Raw genomic sequence first — 22,502 nt, 5'->3', positions numbered from 1 at the left:
AAAAAAATTAAAGCTCATAAAAATTTAAAAGGCATAAGGTTTATAATTTTTAAGTGAAGACAAGTTATGTCTGCAGTGACTTTCACATTAGGATTCCTACTTTCTGCTGTCTTTAGTTTGATTCTTACCTGAAAGATGTTTTAGTCAAACTCAAGTTACTGGTACCATTATGCAATAACAGCACAGAATCCACATCACTGGAGGCTGTCACGATGCAATTCAGCAGGGTGCTAGATAATCTCTTCTAGGTACCCTTTTTTCCTATGAAAGGCTGGATGTGATGGTCTTTTGAAGTCCCTTTCAACCCGAGCTGTTCTGTGATTCCACAATTCTATCACAGTAATACAGTGACTCCCCCTTGAAGGCTAGAGAAAGGTATGAATTCTGTTTAAAATTCTTAGCAATCTTATACCCAGCATACAGTGACAACACACAGAGCCAGTATTCTTCACTGACTATGACAATATGGTAAAAGAACACAGTATCTGTAGAAAAGTTAAAAAAAAAAAAAAAGTTGCCCATATCATTATCATAATTCCTTTTTAAAATATGTATTTTCTAATAGAAAGTCTTTGCATATTTCAGTAACAGACGCTTTTACTGGCCCATTATTCCATTTACTTTTTCTTCAGCACTTCTTCTATGTGTTTAAACACACTAGCATCTTCAATGGTTGGCGTTATCTGAAAAGGAAAAATATGCAAAAGCATTTGATAATAGATTGATGCCGTTCAACTGTAAATCAATTTTATTTCAGAATTTCAGAATCTTCTAAATCTAGTATACAAAAACAGTAAAGGGAAAATTATCTGGAAAGCTCTGGAACATGAAAATCTTGTCAGTAAAACAGAGTAGAATACAATATAGTATCTGAAGTCATGGACCGGCTCTCTAGTATGGTCCAGAGAATCAAAATCATGATGATGATGTGTCTTTGGATGTGTATATGTGCCTAAGTCTTTCAGGCATACAGCCCCCACTTACCTTATATGGCTTCCCACTGACCAATGCAGAAAGAGCTGAACGTGGTATCTTGCCAGAACGTGTTTTTGGTAGCTGTTTCACAAACACCCCCTTCTGGAAAGCTGCCACAGGACCAATGTTATTTCGAACTTGCTCAACAATATCTTCCAAAATCTTCTTCTCTTCTGTCTTTACATCTAGTGAAAAAGTTCATGTCCTTTAATTATTCTAGGACTCCTGCAGGTTTTAGTAACACCTGTAGGAATAATCTCTCACCGTCTCTCAGCACACAGAGCGCAAAGGGAACGTGCCCTTTTAAGGCATCCTCCTGGCCTACAACAGCACAGTCTGCTACAGCATGATGGCGGAGAACACACTGAGGGACAGAAAACAAAACTAAACTTTTATTAAAAAAGATTAATAATAATTTTAACATTTCAGAGATGAAATTCCATAAGGAGGGACACAAAAATAGACTTACTGATTAAATACTAGCATAGGTAATTATTTAGTCAGTGCACTTCAGGACTCTAATTACACACGTTGAAAATGCACGTGTGAATACTTTCATAGGTGCCAATGTGTATTTTTCAAATAAATTTAAGAAATAAAAATATTGGCAGCATGAGATACAAATGCAGAATCATAGATTATTTCATGATTCTAAGTTTGAACAAAGCAAAGGTGTATCCTTACAGTTTTGGGAAAACAAGACTTCACATCAGGCTTTTGTTAGTGTGCTTTTTGCTGGAAAAAAATAATGTTAGTCTAACATTATGGATACTGTGGAATTAAGGACTAACACCTCAGAAACTCTCCTACTACAGGGCTATGGAGTCATTCACTTTGGCTCATCTTCTCTGATGCCTTGTATCTTTTCAGTTCTTTGCTTTATGAAGACAATTTCAACTAAAGCCAAATACAAGCCCTAGCTCAGCTTGCTGCTAACTTAGTGCTCAGGTGACTTGCTTGGAAACATGAGGTCTCAACCTTCACAGACAAAAAAAGAAACTAAACCACAGCCTCCTTTTTCCTACCACACACGTATGCAATTTGACAAGTGATGGGCAGCAGCACCTATATCTTGAACTATTTTCAGAAAAAAGACTGAGAACTACTCTTTTGTTTTCAGTTAGCCAGCTGAGATTCTTACTTCCTGAAAGAAAATCACCAAATTATCTCAATGGATACTGATATGTGCATCACTAAGTCTGAGTCTAAGCTGGACTTAAGACACCAGTAACCAAGAATCATCTTCCAAAGCACCTAGCTTCTTCATGCAACTCCAGATCCAAGTGATATTTCACTGCATGATATAAACCTATTAGCCTGGGCTACCTCTAATCCATGAAGCATTCAATTTTGTGCTTTAAATACCCATTATTTTTCTACTCTGACTGCTTGACCCTGCCAATAGCAACCTGACTGCCACAGAACTAAGAAAGAAAGAAAAAGATGAAAGTACTTTTCATCTACCTTTTCAGTGAATTGTAGGAAAGTAGACTGGTAAGATCTATATCAATTTCCTTCACTGGTCTATCCAAAAATCTCATCAATATGCCATTGACACTCAGACAGGTAATTTCATATGACTGGAATTGTACATACTAACTTAAAAATTATCAGTTTCTTAAGACAGGCTGAAAAGATGAACGGAGAACAAAATTGGCACCAGTAAACAATTTTTAGGTGGCAAGTAAGATAAAATGAAGGGGCATTTCTTGAATATGATCACTGGGCACAAGGGACTTCTAATGCAGCAGCAGTTAGAAATCCCACTGTCAGAAAGGGCAACTTGACATCTGTTGCATGGACAGACAAGACTCAATTTGAGTAAAAAAGAGTCAAGAAAGAGTCAAGCCAAGCTTGGAATCACAGATGTACAGGCAAAAGAGATGGACAGATCAACACAAGCTAAGCTTACCAGACTGGCTAACGTTCAGTGTCTGGCAAGGTTAACATTAGAGTTACCTTATCTCAGTAAAGATGGAGCTCCACTGATACTAACAGATAAAGAAAATAACTGTTTGAAACAGTGAAGCTGAAATTCTCAGCCAAAGCATTAAGAATATACTTGTTAAGCTAATGCAGTTAAAGTAATGTAGCTATAATGTAAACACAGATAATACACTTGCTCAACAAGGTAACTGACAATTAATTAGATGACTGTTCATTAAACCTCCAGTTCTGTGTTTACTGATCTTACTGAAAAGCTGTGTTCTTGTTAATGCTTTTCCAATTAACTAGCAATTTGTCGTGAATGTATTAACAATGCTATTTTTTACCTTTGTTCAAAAGACGAAAAGCACCTGGAATTCTGTAGTGATGAAGCACTGCTTCAGGGGAAAGCTCTAACTAACAGGGCAAAAACAGCAGTGCTTACCTGGGGACCAGTTTCAGACAGATACAAAGATGACACTGATGAGAAGATAATTCGGTTCCTTGTACAGCTTCAGATCTGGCCTGAAGCTAGGAAACAATACCCTTGAGCAACAGAGCAGTAATGGATAGGGATGAGATTCCCCATTGTTGCACAGCAACACAAAAAGCTCACTTCAAAGGGAAATAAGTTTAGGCAGACTGAAAGCTATCTTCGTATCTTCACGGTCCGTATCAGTACTGCAGCTGGTTCAACTCTGGCTGACTGATCCTTTGAAGGACTGCCTGCTTTTATCAGAATTTGTTCTCTTCCATGCAATAAGAGTTCTGTCTATACTTCAAGTTATCTAGTCTTAAAAACACCCAAACCACTGCAGTCACCAAAACATAACAATGTAATAATTAACGTATTGCTAAAACCAGTATCACAAAGCAAAGCAAAAACCAAACACACAACAAACTAGTATGTGATTCAGTTAACAGTTAAATTCAGAGGTTAATAAAAGGATTTTTCCTTTTACATATCTAACATACCTTTCCCTAGTCCCCCTGAATAAAAAAACCCTGATATATCATTTGGATCTAGCAATCACAACACTTGTGAAGAAGGAAGTGAAAAAAGACTTGACATTTGAATAGAAATATGAACTGTGACATTTGCAACCTTCTAGTTGCAAAACAATTACATTAATGATTTTTAATTTAACAGTGGGATTTAACAGAAATTTCCATTCTTCATTTAGTACTTCTCATACATGCTGAGCCTACAGTAGCGTAAAGTGTTCCCAAGAAAACATGTCATTAGAGCTTTTCAGAATACCTTCCATTCTACCACACTGCCCCTTTCTCTTTCATATGTCAAATCATGCCTATTATATCAAGCCTATGGTATTAAATGCCTTATATTGTTCTGGAAAGACCCTTAATAGGAAGGACCTGAAGCAATTAATGTTTTTGCTAAAAGTATTAATGCAAATGCAATCAAGAAAAGCAGAAAGAGAAATTTCTCTGAGATAAACTTGGCTTACTTTATGCATCTTTCACTCTTCTCTATTACTTCCAGGAAGTGCTCACCTCTTCAATTGCACCTGCTGAAATTCTGTGTCCTGCAATATTGATCACATCATCAGCTCGAGACAGAACATATAAATAGCCATCTTCATCCATGTAGCCTGCATCCATAGTATCATAATATCCCTAAACACAACACAACAACAACAACAAAAAAAAACACAAAAAAACAAAACCTCAGAAAATGCTAGTAAGAAGACCCATCTATTTCCCATGAAACCAACGAACAAAACTGATTGTGTCATATGAAGTAAGTTGTTGATGTCTGAAAGATTTAATTCTATGTTATTTTTCACCATTCTTATGTCATCATATGCCTTGCAGCTCTCTTTCCAGAAGGTTTTTGCAGCCTTTATTAAGACAGAAGATGGAATAGATAAACCTGAACTTTTTCCACTCTGCCTGCTTTAATCCCTGACAGCCCAGAAAAGAATACTGCCTGAATCTACACAAGAACAATGGAATTGTTACAACACAAAGACAGTTGTCAAACTGACCCTAAAGATTCTCCTGTTTGCTGTATCCATGTATACACCATCAACACACCGGTACAATCTGTCTGCTTGGGTCACTCGTTTACTTTTATTGAACCAAACACTCCATTCTGGACAGCCTATCTGTACCAGTCAATCATTTTCTATGTGGAAAGGAGGCAAGTCCTTAGATATTTCATCTCATATGGAGATATTCAGTGAGGAGCCTCCTATGTATTTAAATGCATTGCAGACAAGTGGATATTCTGGGCTGACATTAAATTAGAATAGCTGCACAGCAGAAGGATATCTGAAACTATTCTAGACTAAGGTTGCAAACGTGGCAATGTTTTCAGACCAAATGACATAAAACAACTTTTAGGTTTGGAAACTTCATGTTTACTACTTTTGTTTCAGAACTGAAAAAATTCAGTATCCCCAGAAGCTGGAGAACTATGAAGAAATGTTTGCCATGAAATGTTCTCAATACTGTAAGAAGTGTATCAAAGACCTCCAATTAATATAAGACTTTTTTTTTTTTACGTTATCCAATTGAGACTTCATGTCATTCAGTGCTGCAAGATTACCAAAAGTATATATAACTCATTTTGTAATTCTTACTGGAAATTTCTGGAAATATAACTTGTGGAATGCTTCCTGATTTTCCCAAAGTCCTGAGAATGCTCCAGGAGGCAAAGGTAATCTTAAATTGAAAAGATTGGGTAAAATAATTAGAATATCCAAAAAGTACAGCTCCTATTATCCGTTCATAATTTACATTCAGATAAACAATCCCCAAGAAGGAATAAGATCAACAAATTACTAAAAAAACTCAACATATAAACAGCATAACACTAAACTGTATCTAAATCAAAACTTATAGATAGCATAAGCATCTCTAACATTCAGCAAAACGATGCTTGGTCTAGCAAACACTATCTACTATACTATAAATGCTACCAGCATTCAGCTTTCAACATTTCAACAAATTAAGTATCTGTCAAAAATGTGTGCATAAGTGCTATGATTCAGACAACTTTATTATAGGTATCTCTCTCTCTAAAGCATACAAACCCATGTATAGTCATGCAAATTATCAGGTATATACATCTTCAATTTCTGTAAAAAGATATAATTCAACTTTGACCACAATAATCTGAAAGAAAATATTTCCCTTCCTTTAGCTGTGCATTATCTCATCGGAGTTATTTGAGGAGTTCTTTGAGTTACATTGTTAAAAAAAAAAAAATCAATTTTAAAGCATTCTAAAATGACTGGATTTTTTAATTTATTTTTGTATAAATAGGTATATAAATATATATAAAATATATATGTAGAAGTAGTGAAATTTAAAAATTCTGGAATGATTTATTAGCTGAGCTTTCAATACATACTATATATATCCACTCTTCAGTCAAGACTAGGGGCATGACAAAAGACAGAACATTTCACATCACTATCTGCCAGATGGAGAAGCTACAGAAGTCTCAGACAATAAAGCAGTGGTCATTTTTCTCCTTCAAAGCTTCTATTGGTAGCTCAAGTAAACTGTATTTTATCCTAAGAGATACCTATTCAGACATAAAACATTCACAAATTTTGTAAAGCTTAACCCTAACATAAGCATGATTGTGCCTGCAAACGCATTTTATACAGGTAAAATTCTAAATGCCTCCTAGAAAATGCATATGCCTGCATTCCTAACAAGCAAATCTTTATCCAGAGGTATTTTATTTTTCATTCTGATAGTGTCTCTATGACCCCAAAAGGCAACATTCTCCAGCAGTGAAGCACTCCTAAGTTCTGCAGAAATACTGATACCTTTACAAGCCTTCTGTGATGTTCAGGTCACAGAACGTGTGCTTCCAGCTCAGTGAGATGCAATTTTAACATTACAACTGTAAAAATATTTTTTGTAAGTTTGATATATTTCTACCTAAGAAAGATATAAATAGTATGAACTACAATGAAAAAGCCACATCACATAGCAAATTCATGACTTTTACAATCACTTATGCTTAATTTAGTTTAAGTAACATAATAGAATATACTACTGTAAGTACTACTATTATCTCTGAGAGTTCTGGCTATTTTAAGTCACATTCCCTAAAAATACAGTTAAGGCAAGGCTAAACAGGCCAGACACTTCCCAGTTAGGCACCCTGGTTTCAGGAGGGCAGGTTGGCTTCTGCCCATCTGGTAGAAATGCACTAGCCTACCTTAAGACCCTTTCAATACATAAACATGACAGAGTATGTGCCTCAAAAAAAAAAAAAAAGAATTTAGAAAGTGATATAACAATCCCTATGTTTGTTGAGTTTAAAATAAAGATCTCTTGTTCACATTTAAGAACATCCATTAGAGAATGATAATTACAATGGTTGTTGCTTGGTTGTTGATAGCATAGCAATTCTTAGAAGCTTCAGTCACTGCAAATTTTGAACTTTCAATTTATTTAAGTCTGAAACATCCCTGTGATAAGAAAGAAATAATTCATGTTGACAAAATCCTTAATTTCTCCACAGCTCTACTCAGTGGTTTTCAGTTGGTATTCATTCAACAGAAGAAACAATTTTAATGCTGAAATGAGAAAAAAACATTTTGTTTTCTGTAATTACAATCACTCTGCAATCTAAACCAAGAAGTGGAAACATACCACCAAAAATAGAGTCCCTGCTCCCATCACCATTGTTTGGTTGGTTTGTATTAAGGAAAACTGCAATGAATAGCGTATCCAGAGTGCATATTGATGAGAAGCGGGAAAAGTAAAATACAGACTACCACAGGTATCTCTACCACAGGTATCTCTACAGCACAAAACACAGCACAAAACACACAATCTGAAAATGCTCCTTCATTGCTTTTTATATGCAGTTCAGACTACATTCCATCTCCTATGCAAAACCCAAATGCCATCCTGTATGCGTCCAGCTTTCAGGCAAAATAATTCCTGAGCAATGGGCCCATGACACACGCTTGCATGCTTTTTAAGCATTGTTTCACAGCTCATTTGCTTTTCATACAACATAGTGGCTGACCTTGCACAGAAGAACCCACCTCTAACTTAGCCCAGAAACAACTGGCTGTGTGTGTCACATCATTTCAGGATGCCACTTGACTGAACGTTGCAAGACTTTTTGTTGATGGAAAAAGAAAAAAAAAAATTACTGACAGCACTCAAAAGTTCTTTTAAAGAGAAAAACAGATTTTGAAAAGTACAAATGGAAGTCAAAACTATTAAAGACACTACCTTGCTGAGATTCAGAAAAAAGACATCCCTTTATTTAATGGTAGACAATGGCAGTTACAGGCTGTTCATTACAGCCAGTCAAAGCAACTGTATGCCATTGTTACAAGAATTCAGCCTGTGAACAGAGCTAAGTCATCTTGTCTGGCAGCTATATTATTATTCAGCATTTATGTAATGCTGTGTGTAAACATTACTCTTTCAAAAAATCCTTAATTCTATGTTTGAAAACCATCTCCAATCTTGAAGCTTTTTCAGATACAAGGAACAACAGTACTGGAACACAGGTGGAGAAAGCATAAAAGAAGAGAGGATTATGAAATTTATTTACCAGTCTGCATAAAATACTCCCTTAGCTGAAAAGGGTCACAGACGGTAGTTGGTTTCAGTGTAGATTTAGGAGGAAAAAAACCCTACAAGTTAGTGAGGAAAAAGAAAAACATTAAAAAAAAATTATTAAAGTGCCTGGAAAGAGTTAAAAAAATGTGAATGTTACCCACAGGTATTCAGCTCAATTTTGGAGAAATGTTTCCAATTGAAAGTGTAAAAGGAAAAGACAAAGCTGATAAAAAACATGTGGTGAGCTGGAAGAGAGATCTTGGATAAATTATATTCAAGTAAGCTACGTAAGTTAAACTGCGAATTTCTTTCAGCCAAGCTCTCCATCAGCCTCATTCACATCTTTTCTAAAACCCAGTTTCTCAGCAGTCTTTTGCAGAACAGACATCAGAACCAGAACTGCAAAATAATGCATTAGTTATTTTACTAATCACACACCCACAGATGACATCAGCCCCTTTTCAGTTTCTCTACTGAATAACAAAGGATCATAATGCCTGCTTCGTCCACTACCAGCTACCTTCCGTCAAAGACTTCCATATCCAGAGGTACATCCACTCTAACACAAGCACCTATTTAGAAAGTTTTTGCTTTCTACAGTACAGTCCTTCATTTTAAAATATAGCAAACCATTCTTAGGTGTACGGCTGTTAGTTACAAAAATGTACTGAACGGGTCTATGTAGGATGACACTCTTTCTTTACACTTTTCTACAAGAAACACTTCTCTCTCTGCAGCAGTCTTCCTTGAGGTCAGCCACACAGACAGGTGTGGAATCACAGAATCACAGAATCGTAGGGGTTGGAAGGGACCTCCAGAGATCGTCGAGTCCAACCCCCCTGCCAAAGCAGGTTCCCTACACGAGGACACACAGGTAGGTGTCCAGGCAGGTCTTGAATATCTCCAGAGAAGGAGACTCCACAACCTCCCTGGGCAGCCTGTTCCAGTGCTCCATCACCCTCACCGTGAAGAAGTTCTTAGCACATTTGTGTGAAACTTCCCATGCTCCAGTTTCTGGCCGTTTTCCCTTGTCCTGTCTAAAACAGTCTGGCTTCACCACTCTGCCTGCCACACCTTAGATATTCATAGACCTGGATCAGGTCCCCTCTCAGTCTTCTTTTCTCAAGGCTAAACAGACCCAGTTCACTTAGCCTTTCTTCATAGGGGAGATGCTCCAGGCCCTTCACCATCTTTGTGGCCCTCTGCTGGACTCTTTCCAAGAGATCCCTGTCTTTTTTGTACTGGGGAGCCCAGAACTGGACACAGTACTCCAGATGAGGCCTTACCCTGGCAGAGTAGAGGGGGAGGATCACCTCCCTCGACCTGCTGGACACGCTCTTCTTAATGCACCCCAGAATGCCATTGGCCTTTTTGGCCACGAGGGCACACTGCTGGCTCATGGCCAACCTGTTGTCCACCAGGACGCCCAGGTCACTCTCTGCAGAGCTCCTCTCCAGCAGCTCATCCCCCAGCCTGTATTGGTGCATGCAATTCTTCCTCCCTAGGTGTAAGACCCTACACTTGCTTTTGTTGAACCTCATCCGGTTTCTCACTGCCCAGCTCTCCAGCCTGTCCAGGTCTCGCTGAATGGCAGCACAGCCTTCAGGCGTGTCAGCCAATCCTCCCAACTTCGTATCATCAGCAAACTTGCTGAGGGTGGCCACTATCCCCTCATCAAGGTCATTGATGAAGATGTTGAACAAGACCGGACCCAGCACTAACCCCTGAGGAACACCGCTAGTTACAGGTCTCCGGACTCTGCACCGCCAATGACGACCCTCTGTGCTCTGCCAGTCAGCCAGTTCTCAACCCACCTCACTGTCCACTCATCTATCCCACAATATGCTCTCTTCCACACTATCTTTAATTTTCTGCTACTTTAAGTAACAATTAGGTATCTTATATGAAATACTGTTTCCAAAATAGTAGAGTATATCAATAAAACAAACAAAAAAATAATGATAACCAATGGAGGTATTGCTTAATCACTTTCAGACACTCCAGCACAGTCATTTATGAGGAAGATAAATGTTTCTCAGTGTGTTCAAATATTTCAATTTGGAGGCTCACTACATCCATATAAAGAAATTTCAGAATAATGAGCATCATTTTTTATCATTAGATCAAATTTAATGATAAAAGTAATCTATCTGTCCTCTCAGCTAATGTCCTCTCTCTCTCTCACTCTTCATTTAGGATGGAATTTCTCTTTCACTACCTAAAAACACTGCCATTGCCTCCTGTCCTCCATGTCTTCTTGGAGTGGAGCACAGCACAAGCAAGATGTGTAGCCTTTCCCATGGGCTTATCTCAAGCTAGAGCACTGAACTGTTCCCCATCAAGCATTAAAAGGTTTTTCTTCATTTTCTTTAATAGGATACTGAGATACCAGTGTTCTGTGAAAGATTACATGTTCTTCCTTTCTCTTTCCTTTCCTTTAAGCTCTTTTGGTTAGCACATTTCTATTGTGTATCTTAATGAGTGTATTCCTGGCTTCAGGCTGCTTGTTGCTGTAACGCACTTCCACAGCCATACTGATTTTTTTAAAATTCATTATGAGAAATATTAAATGAGTAAGCTTTTTACTGAGCATCTAACTGTTTGCTCTGCAAACAATGTATAAAGTTTGAACACAGTACCACAAACTGTGAAAATGTGAATGGGTTGCCTACTTCTGAACATCTTTTCCGCTACAGAATAAAATCTTTATGGTATTTGCCATATTTCTATCCAGCCAACACAAAATCTAAAATTATACAAAGCTGTACATTTACCATGACCTATCCTTTGCAAAACCTTGTTGATGTTGGTGTTTTACTCTCCTACAGCTTTTGTGTGATTGCATATAGTGGGGTGGATCATCACTAGAATCAGTACAACCATTGGCAGAACATTATCGTTGTCTTTTCTCTTTCTCCACCAATCCTAAATTCTTGAAAAAACACTTCAGAATTACTGCACGATGCAAGTACAGTGTCTCTCATCTGTGTGAAGACGGAACAGAAATTCTTATCTGTTTCTGTGGAGAATGGTAAAACTGTTTTTTAAAATATATATTGCAAAAAACTCTGTTTTAGTGGCACAAAACTAACTACACAAACACTAGAGGAAGCATAACATGTACAGGCACTCCTGAAAGGATCTAGAGGAAAATCTACTTGTAGACATTACATTCAGGATAGAATCACTTCATGGCAAATGTAGGTGTCTTCCTGTTGTGGATGAACATAATGTTAGCTAATGAGACAATACTGACAACCGTCTCATTAAATAAACATAATGAGTTTATGATCCTCATAATGTAAAAAAGCTTTCCAAGGCACTAGAATTTGAATGGTATTTCTTCATGCTAACATTCCTTACAAACACAGACAACATGGAAAGTTCTCACTGCTTATCATACAAGTATGAACATACAGAAACACAATTTTTCAGGCGTGTATTAATTATACGCAGGTCCAAACAACACAAGCAGCACAGTGCCACTAGATCAGACTGGTCTTCATAAAGGATACAGAAGACGTTGCTGCTATCATTTTCACTTCAGAATAAGTTCTAGGTAACTACCCTTCATGTTCAGAGATTCTAGCTCAAAAAAATGTACATTTAAAATCACTTCATACAAAACCATCTTCATAAGCTGCAGTAGTCTTCATTTTCTCTTCTCCTTTCATCATAAATTTTATGATACTGCATTTGATTACTTTATCCTGGAAGAATTGTGAAGTCAAAATGTTATTGAACTGTCCAGGTAAATTAGCTTCTCTGCAGATTCTTGTCAGTAAAAAAAAATCTCTTCAAAGGGCACACAGATGATGATTATATGAAAAAAACATCATGTAAAGAGTAAAGAAGGTAATATACTTGGAGCAGGGAGATAGAGTAATAAGAATTATTTTTCTAAACTATTTGACTCTTGCAGGATATATTTTTAAGACTTCATTGCAAGAACAGACATTTTAAATACTATACTTATGAGCACTGCAGGCTTCAGGCAGCCCCCAACAGTCCTTACCAGCAGTTACACTGGGCTAAAAATAACCAAGAGCTGCATCATACCACTTTTGCACAGCTTGTGCTGTAGGCACTGTATGGTCATACTCCTCTCCAAGAAATACTGAAGAATATTTTCTCAGCTCACTTATGCTGTAGATAAAGCAAACACTTGTACAAGCTTGTTTCTTTCTAAAGCAGTAAACTGTATTTTGCTGCTGAGTATATGATGGAGGAATAGCCAAAACTAGCCTGACTCCCCAACTGTCTTCAGGACACATATGGAGGATCCTGAGGTGAGAAGCAAAACCTGCTAGAAACAAGGATCATCCCCTCTGTTTTAAGCATGAGTACAAGTCTGCTGAAGAAATGAAGAGGAGAAAGGCTTCTTTTGCAGGAGGACTTTATGCAAATTAGCCCTAATTAAAAAAAAAAGAAAAAAGTTTTTAATGCTAAACAATAATTCAACTGGATGCAGCAGAAGATGGAAAATGTGTTGTGATCAATGTAACAACCACAGATTCTTATGATTAAACACTACCAGGAAATTATCACTTATTAAAATGAAACCTGGAACAAAATATTAACATGCTGCATACCATGATACTCTAAAACCAACTTCTGTTACCAGACTGGAGGTTCAAATGTTGCAAGTGATAAAACATCTGGAATCGGTCTCCTAGAGCTTCTCAGTACATTGCCTTGTTTACCTTTTTTTTTTTTTTTTTAACTAGTTATGTTGAAGAATGAATTTTAGGAGGTCCTACTGTATTGAAAAAGTGTCAGAAAAAACACTGGAACAGAAAGAAGGATGACAACCTACTAAAAACTGTTTTCATACTTTTTTTTTTTTAATTGTGTAATTTCTCCCTTACTCTTCCTCTTATTTGAGAATGGTTATTACAACAAGTAAGGATATGGTAAAATAATAGTTACCCTGTACCAACAGTCTACCTTAAACAATACAATGTATAACAAAAACAAAACAACAACAACAACAAAAAAAAAAAAAAAAACAAGAAAGAGAGAAAAATGTCCTACTACTCTATTGATTTGTGTGGCTGCAGCAAAAACCATGCCAAGAAAGATAAAATCAAAAAAAATCAATCATAAACATATTTTTAATCCCTTAAGAAAAATGTTTAAATATGGGTCAGTGTCAGGGAAGACAAATCTTAAAGTCAAGAGTTTGTCAATAGCCCCAGTAGGATCTTGTCATGTGGCAATATCCTCTTCTGACAAGCTCGTAAATACCAAGTTACAACTCAGAAATGGTATCTACCTGTTTGTAGATGTAATTCAGCTTGTTTAGCAGAGAGCTGCTAGGGATAGAATTCATTTCACTTAGTTTAGGTAGCTAAGCTCTGTGTCAGCAGAGAAACATAAGCACATCTGGAAGTTTATATATTCCATTCTACTTAAATGCTTGTGACAGGTTTTTCTTTTAAAATATCTTTTTGTATCCAATGATTACAAACCTAAGTTTTATGATGGCAATAGTAAGGCACTAAAGAGACAAGAGCTTCAGAACATAGCCCTTCACTCTGACCTACATTAGTGACACTGCAAAGCACAGTCTATTAAAGGCTTGAGCAATTTAAATTATTCATACTCCACAGTGGAATGAATGCACAATCTCATGGGTGTCACAGAAAAATGATGTCTAAATCTAAGTCTCCTGATTCAGGACAGACTGTGCACTTCAACATATGTCTGTGAGTCCCGGTGTCTAGGCCTAAGGTTCAAAATTAGACAGGGCATAGACTTCCACCTGAAAATCCACATCTGTGTCATGCAGTACAACAACCTCCTGTGATACTATATCTCAGTCTCCACACAAGTCTAGTTACATTAGACAGGAACACATCTGAGCAAACTCCTCAATTTAGAAACTCAGGCTCCCAAGCAAGCACCACGCAGCTAAACAGCCTGTATTTTCAGTGCTTTGCTTCTACAGCATGCTCCTGTGTTTGTAGTATACGTGCATCTCATCGCCAGCTCACCTGCCCACTGCCTCAACCCTCATTTAAGTTCTGACCTTAACCACTCATCAGAATCGGTACATCTGTCCCATTGTTTTTGGCTTCTGAGAAACTTCAGCTCCCTGAGATTTAATGCTTATCTTTTTACTTCCTTCCAGTCATCTGTGCAAGTATGAAGAATGTGAGTCACCACTACTCCCCTTAATTTTACCAGAACAGAAGCTGATTAATGCATTTCTACTGGGAGTTGCATTTGCTGACAGTTACGTATTTTCTGTGAGTGAAAACAGACAAGGCCAGAGCTAACATGTTAATCACAGTGTAGCTATCTAGTTGAGGAAAATCCCATTTGCTTAAACACAAGTGAAACATTCAGAATACACAGCTGGCACATGCTATGGAAAGCAATAACCTTTTGAGTCTTAGAGATGCATGGAAAGGTTCTGGAAACTGCAGAAAATAAAGTATGAGAAATGTAACTGATGTTCACAGCGTTATTAAACAGAGGTGCCCATATCTAAGAAAATGTCCTACAAAAGTTGTGCTGTGAAAAAATCTTATGCAACTCATCTGACAAGATTCTGGTAAATTGCACTAAAAAAAAAATGATAGCTGATGTATCTATGGATTTGTTGGCTGTTTTTGTTTGTTTTGTTTTGGGGGGGGGGTTGATTTTTTTTTTCTTCCTCCTTGTTTTTTGCTGGAATCTTTCCCTATATGTATTCTGTCCGAATGCTGCCACAGCAGAACTGTCTGTTCCATGCAAAGTACTCTCAGAGACATCTTGCTTTTTTACAAAGATCAGAAAACGTCTTCTCTCTTTAAGAACACACATCACTGGGGATTAGGAGGCAGTGAAATGGCAGGTGGTATCATACCAGTACACCAAAGCAAGTGAATCTCAACTGCTGCATTATTTCCCTAAACTGAAAGATGAAGAAGCATAGGGAATAATTAATTTAATACTGTGCTCACCACAACAATGCTTAATCCTGTGCCAGCAGTCTGGCAATTAAGAAAATGGTTAACTTTGCTGAAATTTAAGGAAAACAAAACAAAACCCCAGAAAGCACACTGATTCACTTACATAATTTCATCTACAGTTTTTCAAGATTAATTAACACTAAACATTCCAGCAGTTTGCAATTAACATTAGAGACTGACTTATTTTCAATTCTTAAAACTTCAGTTACTGTTGAATATATGAATTTTGGTCAAAAGACAACCACCTCACCTAGGAAGATCCTCTTAACTGTAAGATATTTTGCTTACTTTACCACAATATTTCCTAAAGTCTTCGCTTTCACTGGCTCCTTATTTTCATCCAGAATCATCACTGTAAAACAGTAATATGGAAAGACAACTCCTGTTAAGTTAGGTGGAGGAAAGAGTTTTTCATTATGAATATCAACTTATGTCACACTTGAGAACAATAATACACCAAGCAACAAAAGGTATTAAGTAATTTGGGAGTATGATACTGGATGACCTCATGACATTATTAACATTCAGCCTTATGTACAAGAAGCTTTAAACAATACTTGTGTTCTGGGAGTAGACACAGAATAAAGTCAAAAAGGGAGAAATACAGAACTGAAAGTAAAAGGCACCTTCATACTGAAAAATCCAAGCTTGCATATAATGAAGGATCCTTCAGATACATGAAAAATATGAGCAAAAAGGGTTCAGAAAAGACAAGTAAGAAATAACTAAGATTACTGGGGGCTCATCTAGCAAATGCAAGAAACGTTATTAGCAGTAAATAAATGTGCCTGCTTTTCAGAGGCTCTCAGGAGGCTCCAAAAGATGCTCCCCCACCAACAAGGGTTACTCTAGCCTAGCACAGAGAAATAAAGGAACTTGGGAATAACCCAAAGCCACACAGCAGGGTAACACTAGAGAACACCAGAAAATCCAGACCTTGGAACAGAAGACTTTCCTGGATGACACTGACCCATCACCTTCAGATCATATCTCGGTATGGAGGATGTAGTTTTCTGGGGAAAAACACCTGAAATAGCCTCCTCAGTGCAGTCATCTGGGAAAATCCATCATAACCACCCATTCTATCTGAAGGCACAGGCATAAGGAAGGAATGGTAGATTGGCTATGGTATTTCTTAACTAGAGTATTAACTTGGCCTAGATGAGTGGAATTAAAGTGAAATGACTAAACCATGGAAAAACAGAGAGGAATGTTTTTGACAGATTGGGCTGACATGGATTTAAAAAATGCTTTTTGAAGCCTGCCCAAGCAAATAAAGCTATGTTCAGCTGGAATTAAATTAATACAAATAATCTTACATTCTGTATTAAGAAGTTAAAGAGCAAATGAGGAAAAGAGGATGACAGACTTCTGAGTAAAACCTTGCTAGGAGTTTTATGAGTTATATCATATCTTATCTGTCTGTCCATAGAAAGACAAACATCTGTAATTGTTCTATTTCTGTCTGAAGCCACTCCTTCAGAGGATGTTATTTTTTAAGTAACTGAAGAGCCCTTTGAAAGCAAGGACTCAGTAGACAGGCAAGTCAGTCACACCAGTTCTTCAGCTCAGTGAGCTGGAAGGAGTAACAGGGGTAGGAGATCAAAAGCATGAATGGAAATGTAAAAAACACATCAGTGAAAAACAGCAGACTGTTGTAAATAAAATCCACTTAAAATCTTTAAACATTTTTTTTCTTTCTTACATCTTTTTAGATGCCATGAGAACATGGAAATGTTACATTTTGAGAATTTAGACTCAGAATACAGTGATACACACCCCTATATCTTTCAGTGCTCCCCATCAGCTTATTTTCTTATTTTTATTGTATCAAAGCAAAATATAAATAGTTTATTATATCAGGGTAAGAATTCCAGTATTTATTCCCCTTCTTGGAAAAATGCATTTCAATGTACCAAAATCTGGGGAAAGTGGATGCTACTCTGTTTACTACTTAATTACTGAATAACTGAATAACAACAGTCTTAATGCTTCAAAATGTGAGACTTGCTTCAGTTTGTGAACAATGCTATGAAGTTATCTGAAAAAGGTAAAAGTAGACCAAAGAGAAAGTACAACTCAATGTCAGATTTAAAGCAATTGTGCTAGAAATTATTATGGTATCTCCATTTACATTTAAGTGCCATTTGCACCATTACGCTTTGAAATTATAAATGCTGCTCTGAAAGATTTTGGCTGTATTTCAAAAGAAAAGAAGTAGATTTGTAGCTTTCTGCATATGTCATAGCATAAATGTTGTTAACATCCAAAAATCACTACAAGTTACACGTATATTCCAAGAATACAAAATCTTCTATATGGCATAGAGAACCCTTTTCATTGATACAGTAACAGCAGCCAAAACAACATCAGAACAGAGGTGGGTGACAGCTGTCAGTACACCGTAATTTCAAGATTCACTGTTTCATGAATGGCTGCATTACTGAGCATTACTGGCTTCAAACCAAAGACTGAAAATGGCATAGTTCTATCCTAAAACTTCAATGAATTTCAGTATTTACTTGATTTTTTTTCCTTTTTATTGCATGTTTTAAGGTATTTCCTCTGCTCTGTGTAAAGGAATTCCTTATTTACATTTGATGCCATGTTTCAAATATACATGAAACATTTTTATGTTCTTGCTCCTCACACATTTGTTTGGCACAACATTTTTTCTAGCGTGTGTAATGCAATTACATTCTTTCAGTCTTCCCTAAATTTATGGCTTTGTTTTAATGCTGTTTTTAACCTACAGTTTGTCTTCATGCTGTAAATGTCAAAACACAAATCTGCTGAAGGTGCTTATTTTCTTAAATGTTCATTTCAATTTGTATCTATTAGAATCAAAAAGAGCAAAACTTTTTCTACCCAAGGATGTGAGAATCTTTCTGGAAGATAATTTGATCTTTAAGAAATTTAATTACTTTTTGGACTTCAAGGAACACTTGAAATTTGTGCTAACATCAGAATTCCCTGGTATGAAAGTATTTTTGCATTCTTAATTCTGTAACCACATTCCCTACATACAAATAGCTTCCTGACAATGCATGCTCTGCTCTCCCTTTAAATGTTTGTTCATAGCCTGCTATTTCTCCCAGCTGGAAATAAATATGCTCCACAACTACTAGAAGATACTGTGTTTAGCACCTTTCTCAAAAATGTGTTAACACACCTGTACATACAGGCAGCATACAGGCTTTGATTTAAAAAGAAGAAAAAAAAAAAAGAATTAAACAGGTTAATAAGAAAATTAATTTTTCCAATAGAAAATTTTACAAGTTGCTTGTTAATTCACTAATGACGTATCAGTGGAAGACACTGATGTTGCACTAAGAATTCTCTTTATGCAGTTCAGGATACTCCTCATATGAAATAGTGGCATCAAAATAAAATAACAATAAGCGAGTCTCCAAGACATAATTATTTGATGTACATCCCCCAAAACAAAACTATTTAGGCTCTGAAAATTGATAATATAGATGTGAGAGAACACTGAAAGTGCAAGTTAAAGCAATTATTTGTCTACTTATCATTTCCTCTTCTGCTGATGGTTATTACTAACATTCTTCTTCCCAATGTGCCAATACATTTTACTGGTGCTTCTCATTTAATTTGTGCAATTGTAGACAAAGCCTTAAAGCATAGTATTCTTTATGTATCTTTGTTACATCCAGTTTAGAAATATATGCTATCCCTTTTGTATAATAGCGGTACAAGTAGTTGATCAATGATTTGAAAATTACACTGAATTTGTTATGTACAGTCATATTTCACAAGACAAAAAAAAAACAGAGCTACTTGTAACAAGGAGAAGGAAAATCTGCTAGCAAGACTGTAATATGCTTTCCCTATGAAGTCTAAGAACTAAAGTGCTCTTAAATTGCACATAAGCAATATGGTTTTCTAGCAGCATACTTAGTACTGCCTTACCATTGTATCCTGGCACTGGTTTTCCTGCCTGTCCGGGTGGAGGCATTGTAGAGTTCCCCAAACCAACACAAGAAGCAGTTATTGGAGAACCAGATTCTGTTAACAGAAAATAAGTATGTTAGGCAAGATTGCTCTTACTATCATTTAGTATCTATTGCTTCTAAGTTTTCTAAGTTCAGCACATAACAATTAAAAAAAAAAAAAAATTGAATGCCAGACAAGCAATGGGAGATTTCAGAAGATTTGTGTTATATAGCAAACATAAATTCATCACAGAAATTTGCATTCTTCACATGGGAAGTTTTTCCATTACACAGTAGAAAATCCAAAATTAACATCTTCTGCATTACACCTGTGACTTATTCTGCTATGTTTATACTGCACCAGTAGGAAACTGCCTACAGCAAAGCCATGATAAACACTGTGTGTGATAGGTGCATTTCAGTGGTTATTTCACAAATCAGTGTTCTATTCAAGAAAAAACAACAACCCATTCTTGGTTGATTATCTTATCTCTGTAGGGCAATATCAAAGTATCTGTTGTGGAAATGAAAAACTCTATCAATTCTGAGGTCTGGAAGGTTAATAAATGCAGAATCTCCAAGACAATATTGGTCAAGATGATCACAGAAAACGTGGCCTCTCACAAAAACATAAATAATTAAGATAAGTCAGAAATACCTCTCTTATAATCCTGAAGCTATCATTAGAATTTCTTGATGAGAACTACTTCAAATAATGAAAAGCTTCAAAAAGAAATAAGGTACAGAAGTCAGACCTAAATTTCACATGCTGCCAAAATAAAGGCATACTGAAAGGAATACTCTAAGGAAGAGGAATCAAACTGCTGCAAGACTTTGTGATCATAGTCCAGCTGTTTTCTAGTCCTGCACCGAAAAACATGAAAGTTTTACTATCTGCAGCATTATTAGAGGTTTTGTGTTTGTGGGGTTTTTTTTGCCAGAAGACAAATTTCTTTCAGTTTTTGAACCTTAGAAAGATATTCCCATAACTGCAGACAAATAAATGAAGCATTTGCACTGCGTACCTTTGCTCCCTGCAAGGAGCCCACAGAAGGCAAGTAGGTCTGCAATTCCTGCTGCAGAGCTAACACAAAATACCTTCCTCACACAGCATGAATATCCCCTGGTATGCCTACACCTTCTTAATTATCCTCACTGTTAGGCAGCTACAAAGCCCTCCCTTCTCACTTGCCCTTTTTTTTTTCTCCCTTAAGAAAGCTCAATTTCACACGATGCAGTTATACTACAAGAGTTATTAAAGAAAGAGGAATAAAGAACAATTAAGTCATACAGTAGAGTCTAAGTGTAAAGAAAGACCAGCTGTTATCCTTCTCTTCTCTGTAAGAAAAAAATATAGAGAAATTTCTTTTAAGTGTTTCTATAACTCTGAGCTGGAGGAAAAAAATAAAAGTGTCTAGGTGGCTGTAAATATTACCAGCAACATAGCATGGTACCAGCACTATAAAAATGTGGCATTATAATTCTGGAGATGTTGCAACTCTCAGGTCACTTGACCTGGAATTCATAACCCACAATAAGCTCAAGCTTCTGCACAACTAAGCAGGTTTGTATTGACCTCTGTATTTATCTCTGATCAGCACAGCCAAAGATATTCTCAGTTCTCTTGCATTAGAGATCACTACTGCTGTTTTTGCTGTGGATTTTCTCAACTTCCACAGTATTCCTCGGCCATCTCAGAAGTTCTTTAATGACCATTCAATTCCTATAAGAACAAGAACAAAATTGCCACGTGTTTCTGTAATTTTAAGTTAGGTATTAGTAGGTAGCTGAAAATCAGCGTTAACATCACACAGTAAAGCCTAACTTCAACTGTGGAACAACCCTCAATGCCAGCACAGGTAGGCTAAAAAGTTGACTTGGTTGTTTCACATTCCTAGTGGTCTATTTTTCTACACAATGCACGTTTCCCAGACAAGCACTGATCCCGTTTTCTTCTTCCAAAAAGCTGCAATTACAGAGGTGACACATCAGCAAGATCTAAAGTAGCCAGTCAATGATCATGCTGAAGAGAAACCCACAATTTATTCAGCTGTTTCAGAGCTCTATTTTCTGCTCAATACTGAGTAAGTTGTTGACCTCAACTTCTCTCTCTTCCTGAGATAAGAAGGAAGAAGGAGGAGTATATTCCTCAGTGTACAGTGAACTAGAAATGAAAGTAGAGGGGCCAGTTTATTTTTTGACAGCATTAGGAGGAAAGGAGGACTCTTAAGTGTTGTTCTTTACATACTGTATGCCAGGAACTAAAAACCATACTGTAACAGAGTAGGTGAGAAAGACATTCTATAACCAAAGCACAGTAATTAGATTCACTGCTGAGAAGGATCAGCGTACCCCCAGTGAACCAGTAAGATTTAACACAGCTCAGGAATTGACAAATATTTCTAACTGCAGAGCTCTCAATCAGAGAACTCTAGGGAGAAAGGGAGAATCTGTGAAATTTCTGAAAATTAGTTTGGATTTGCTTGGCGCTCTGGTACACTGCTAATGAAAACTATGTGAACTAAAATGGAAATCACTGTCACACTACATTGTCTGCGCTTCTGCTTTAGAAAACAGTGAATAGGACTGGATGTAAGTCCATTTATTCTAAACAAGAATCACAAGTTCTAAAACTTTCTCAATAGGTCTTTAAATTGCTGCTATGTCTTCTATTGTCTTCTCAATTACCAGTGGAAATACATCATTTTCATATTTACCAGTGCTCTAATCTCTATGCTGTGCATTCAATTCCCATGCCTGAATTAAGTATTTCCATACACAAGAAAAAAAAACTGATTTGTTGGTGTTTAGGCCAGATACTAATTAAGAAAAGACACCCCCAGAAGTATCCACTCTTTGTGTTAGGTTCACAGTTTCTGAATGCTAAACATTCCCTTACAAAGTAGAAGCACCAAGGAATACTGTCAAAGCGTAGCATGGATCTTTATGCTGTACATTTCTTGGGAAATCAAAGTGTATCTTTCGAACAGGATGCAGGATTGAAATATCAATTTCCCAAGCCCATCAGAAAACAGCAACTGCTTTCCAGGAGAGTGTTTTTCATCAAGGAAAAAACAGCCTGACTTGAAACTGGAACTGCATCAAAAATCCTGCTGGA

General features: G+C 36.8%; 1 protein-coding gene across 1 annotated transcript in view; it reads right to left on the bottom strand.

Annotated features, from left to right (window-relative positions):
- Positions 1–23: 23 nt before the first annotated feature.
- The window catches only part of ACSS3 (acyl-CoA synthetase short chain family member 3), an 80,030-nt gene continuing 57,551 nt past the window's right edge, over positions 24–22,502 (bottom strand). The window contains 7 exon segments of the mRNA XM_010708515.3: positions 24–683; positions 985–1,160; positions 1,240–1,339; positions 4,417–4,539; positions 5,508–5,589; positions 15,720–15,783; positions 19,362–19,457. Of these exon segments, the coding sequence (XP_010706817.1) occupies positions 618–683; positions 985–1,160; positions 1,240–1,339; positions 4,417–4,539; positions 5,508–5,589; positions 15,720–15,783; positions 19,362–19,457 (707 nt within the window). The 3' untranslated portion in view covers positions 24–617.

Source organism: Meleagris gallopavo, chromosome 1 (assembly GCF_000146605.3).
Source record: "Meleagris gallopavo isolate NT-WF06-2002-E0010 breed Aviagen turkey brand Nicholas breeding stock chromosome 1, Turkey_5.1, whole genome shotgun sequence".
Taxonomy (NCBI): domain Eukaryota; kingdom Metazoa; phylum Chordata; class Aves; order Galliformes; family Phasianidae; genus Meleagris; species Meleagris gallopavo.
The sequence above is the reverse complement of the archived record's forward strand: the minus strand, read 5'-3'. Positions and strand labels throughout refer to the sequence as shown.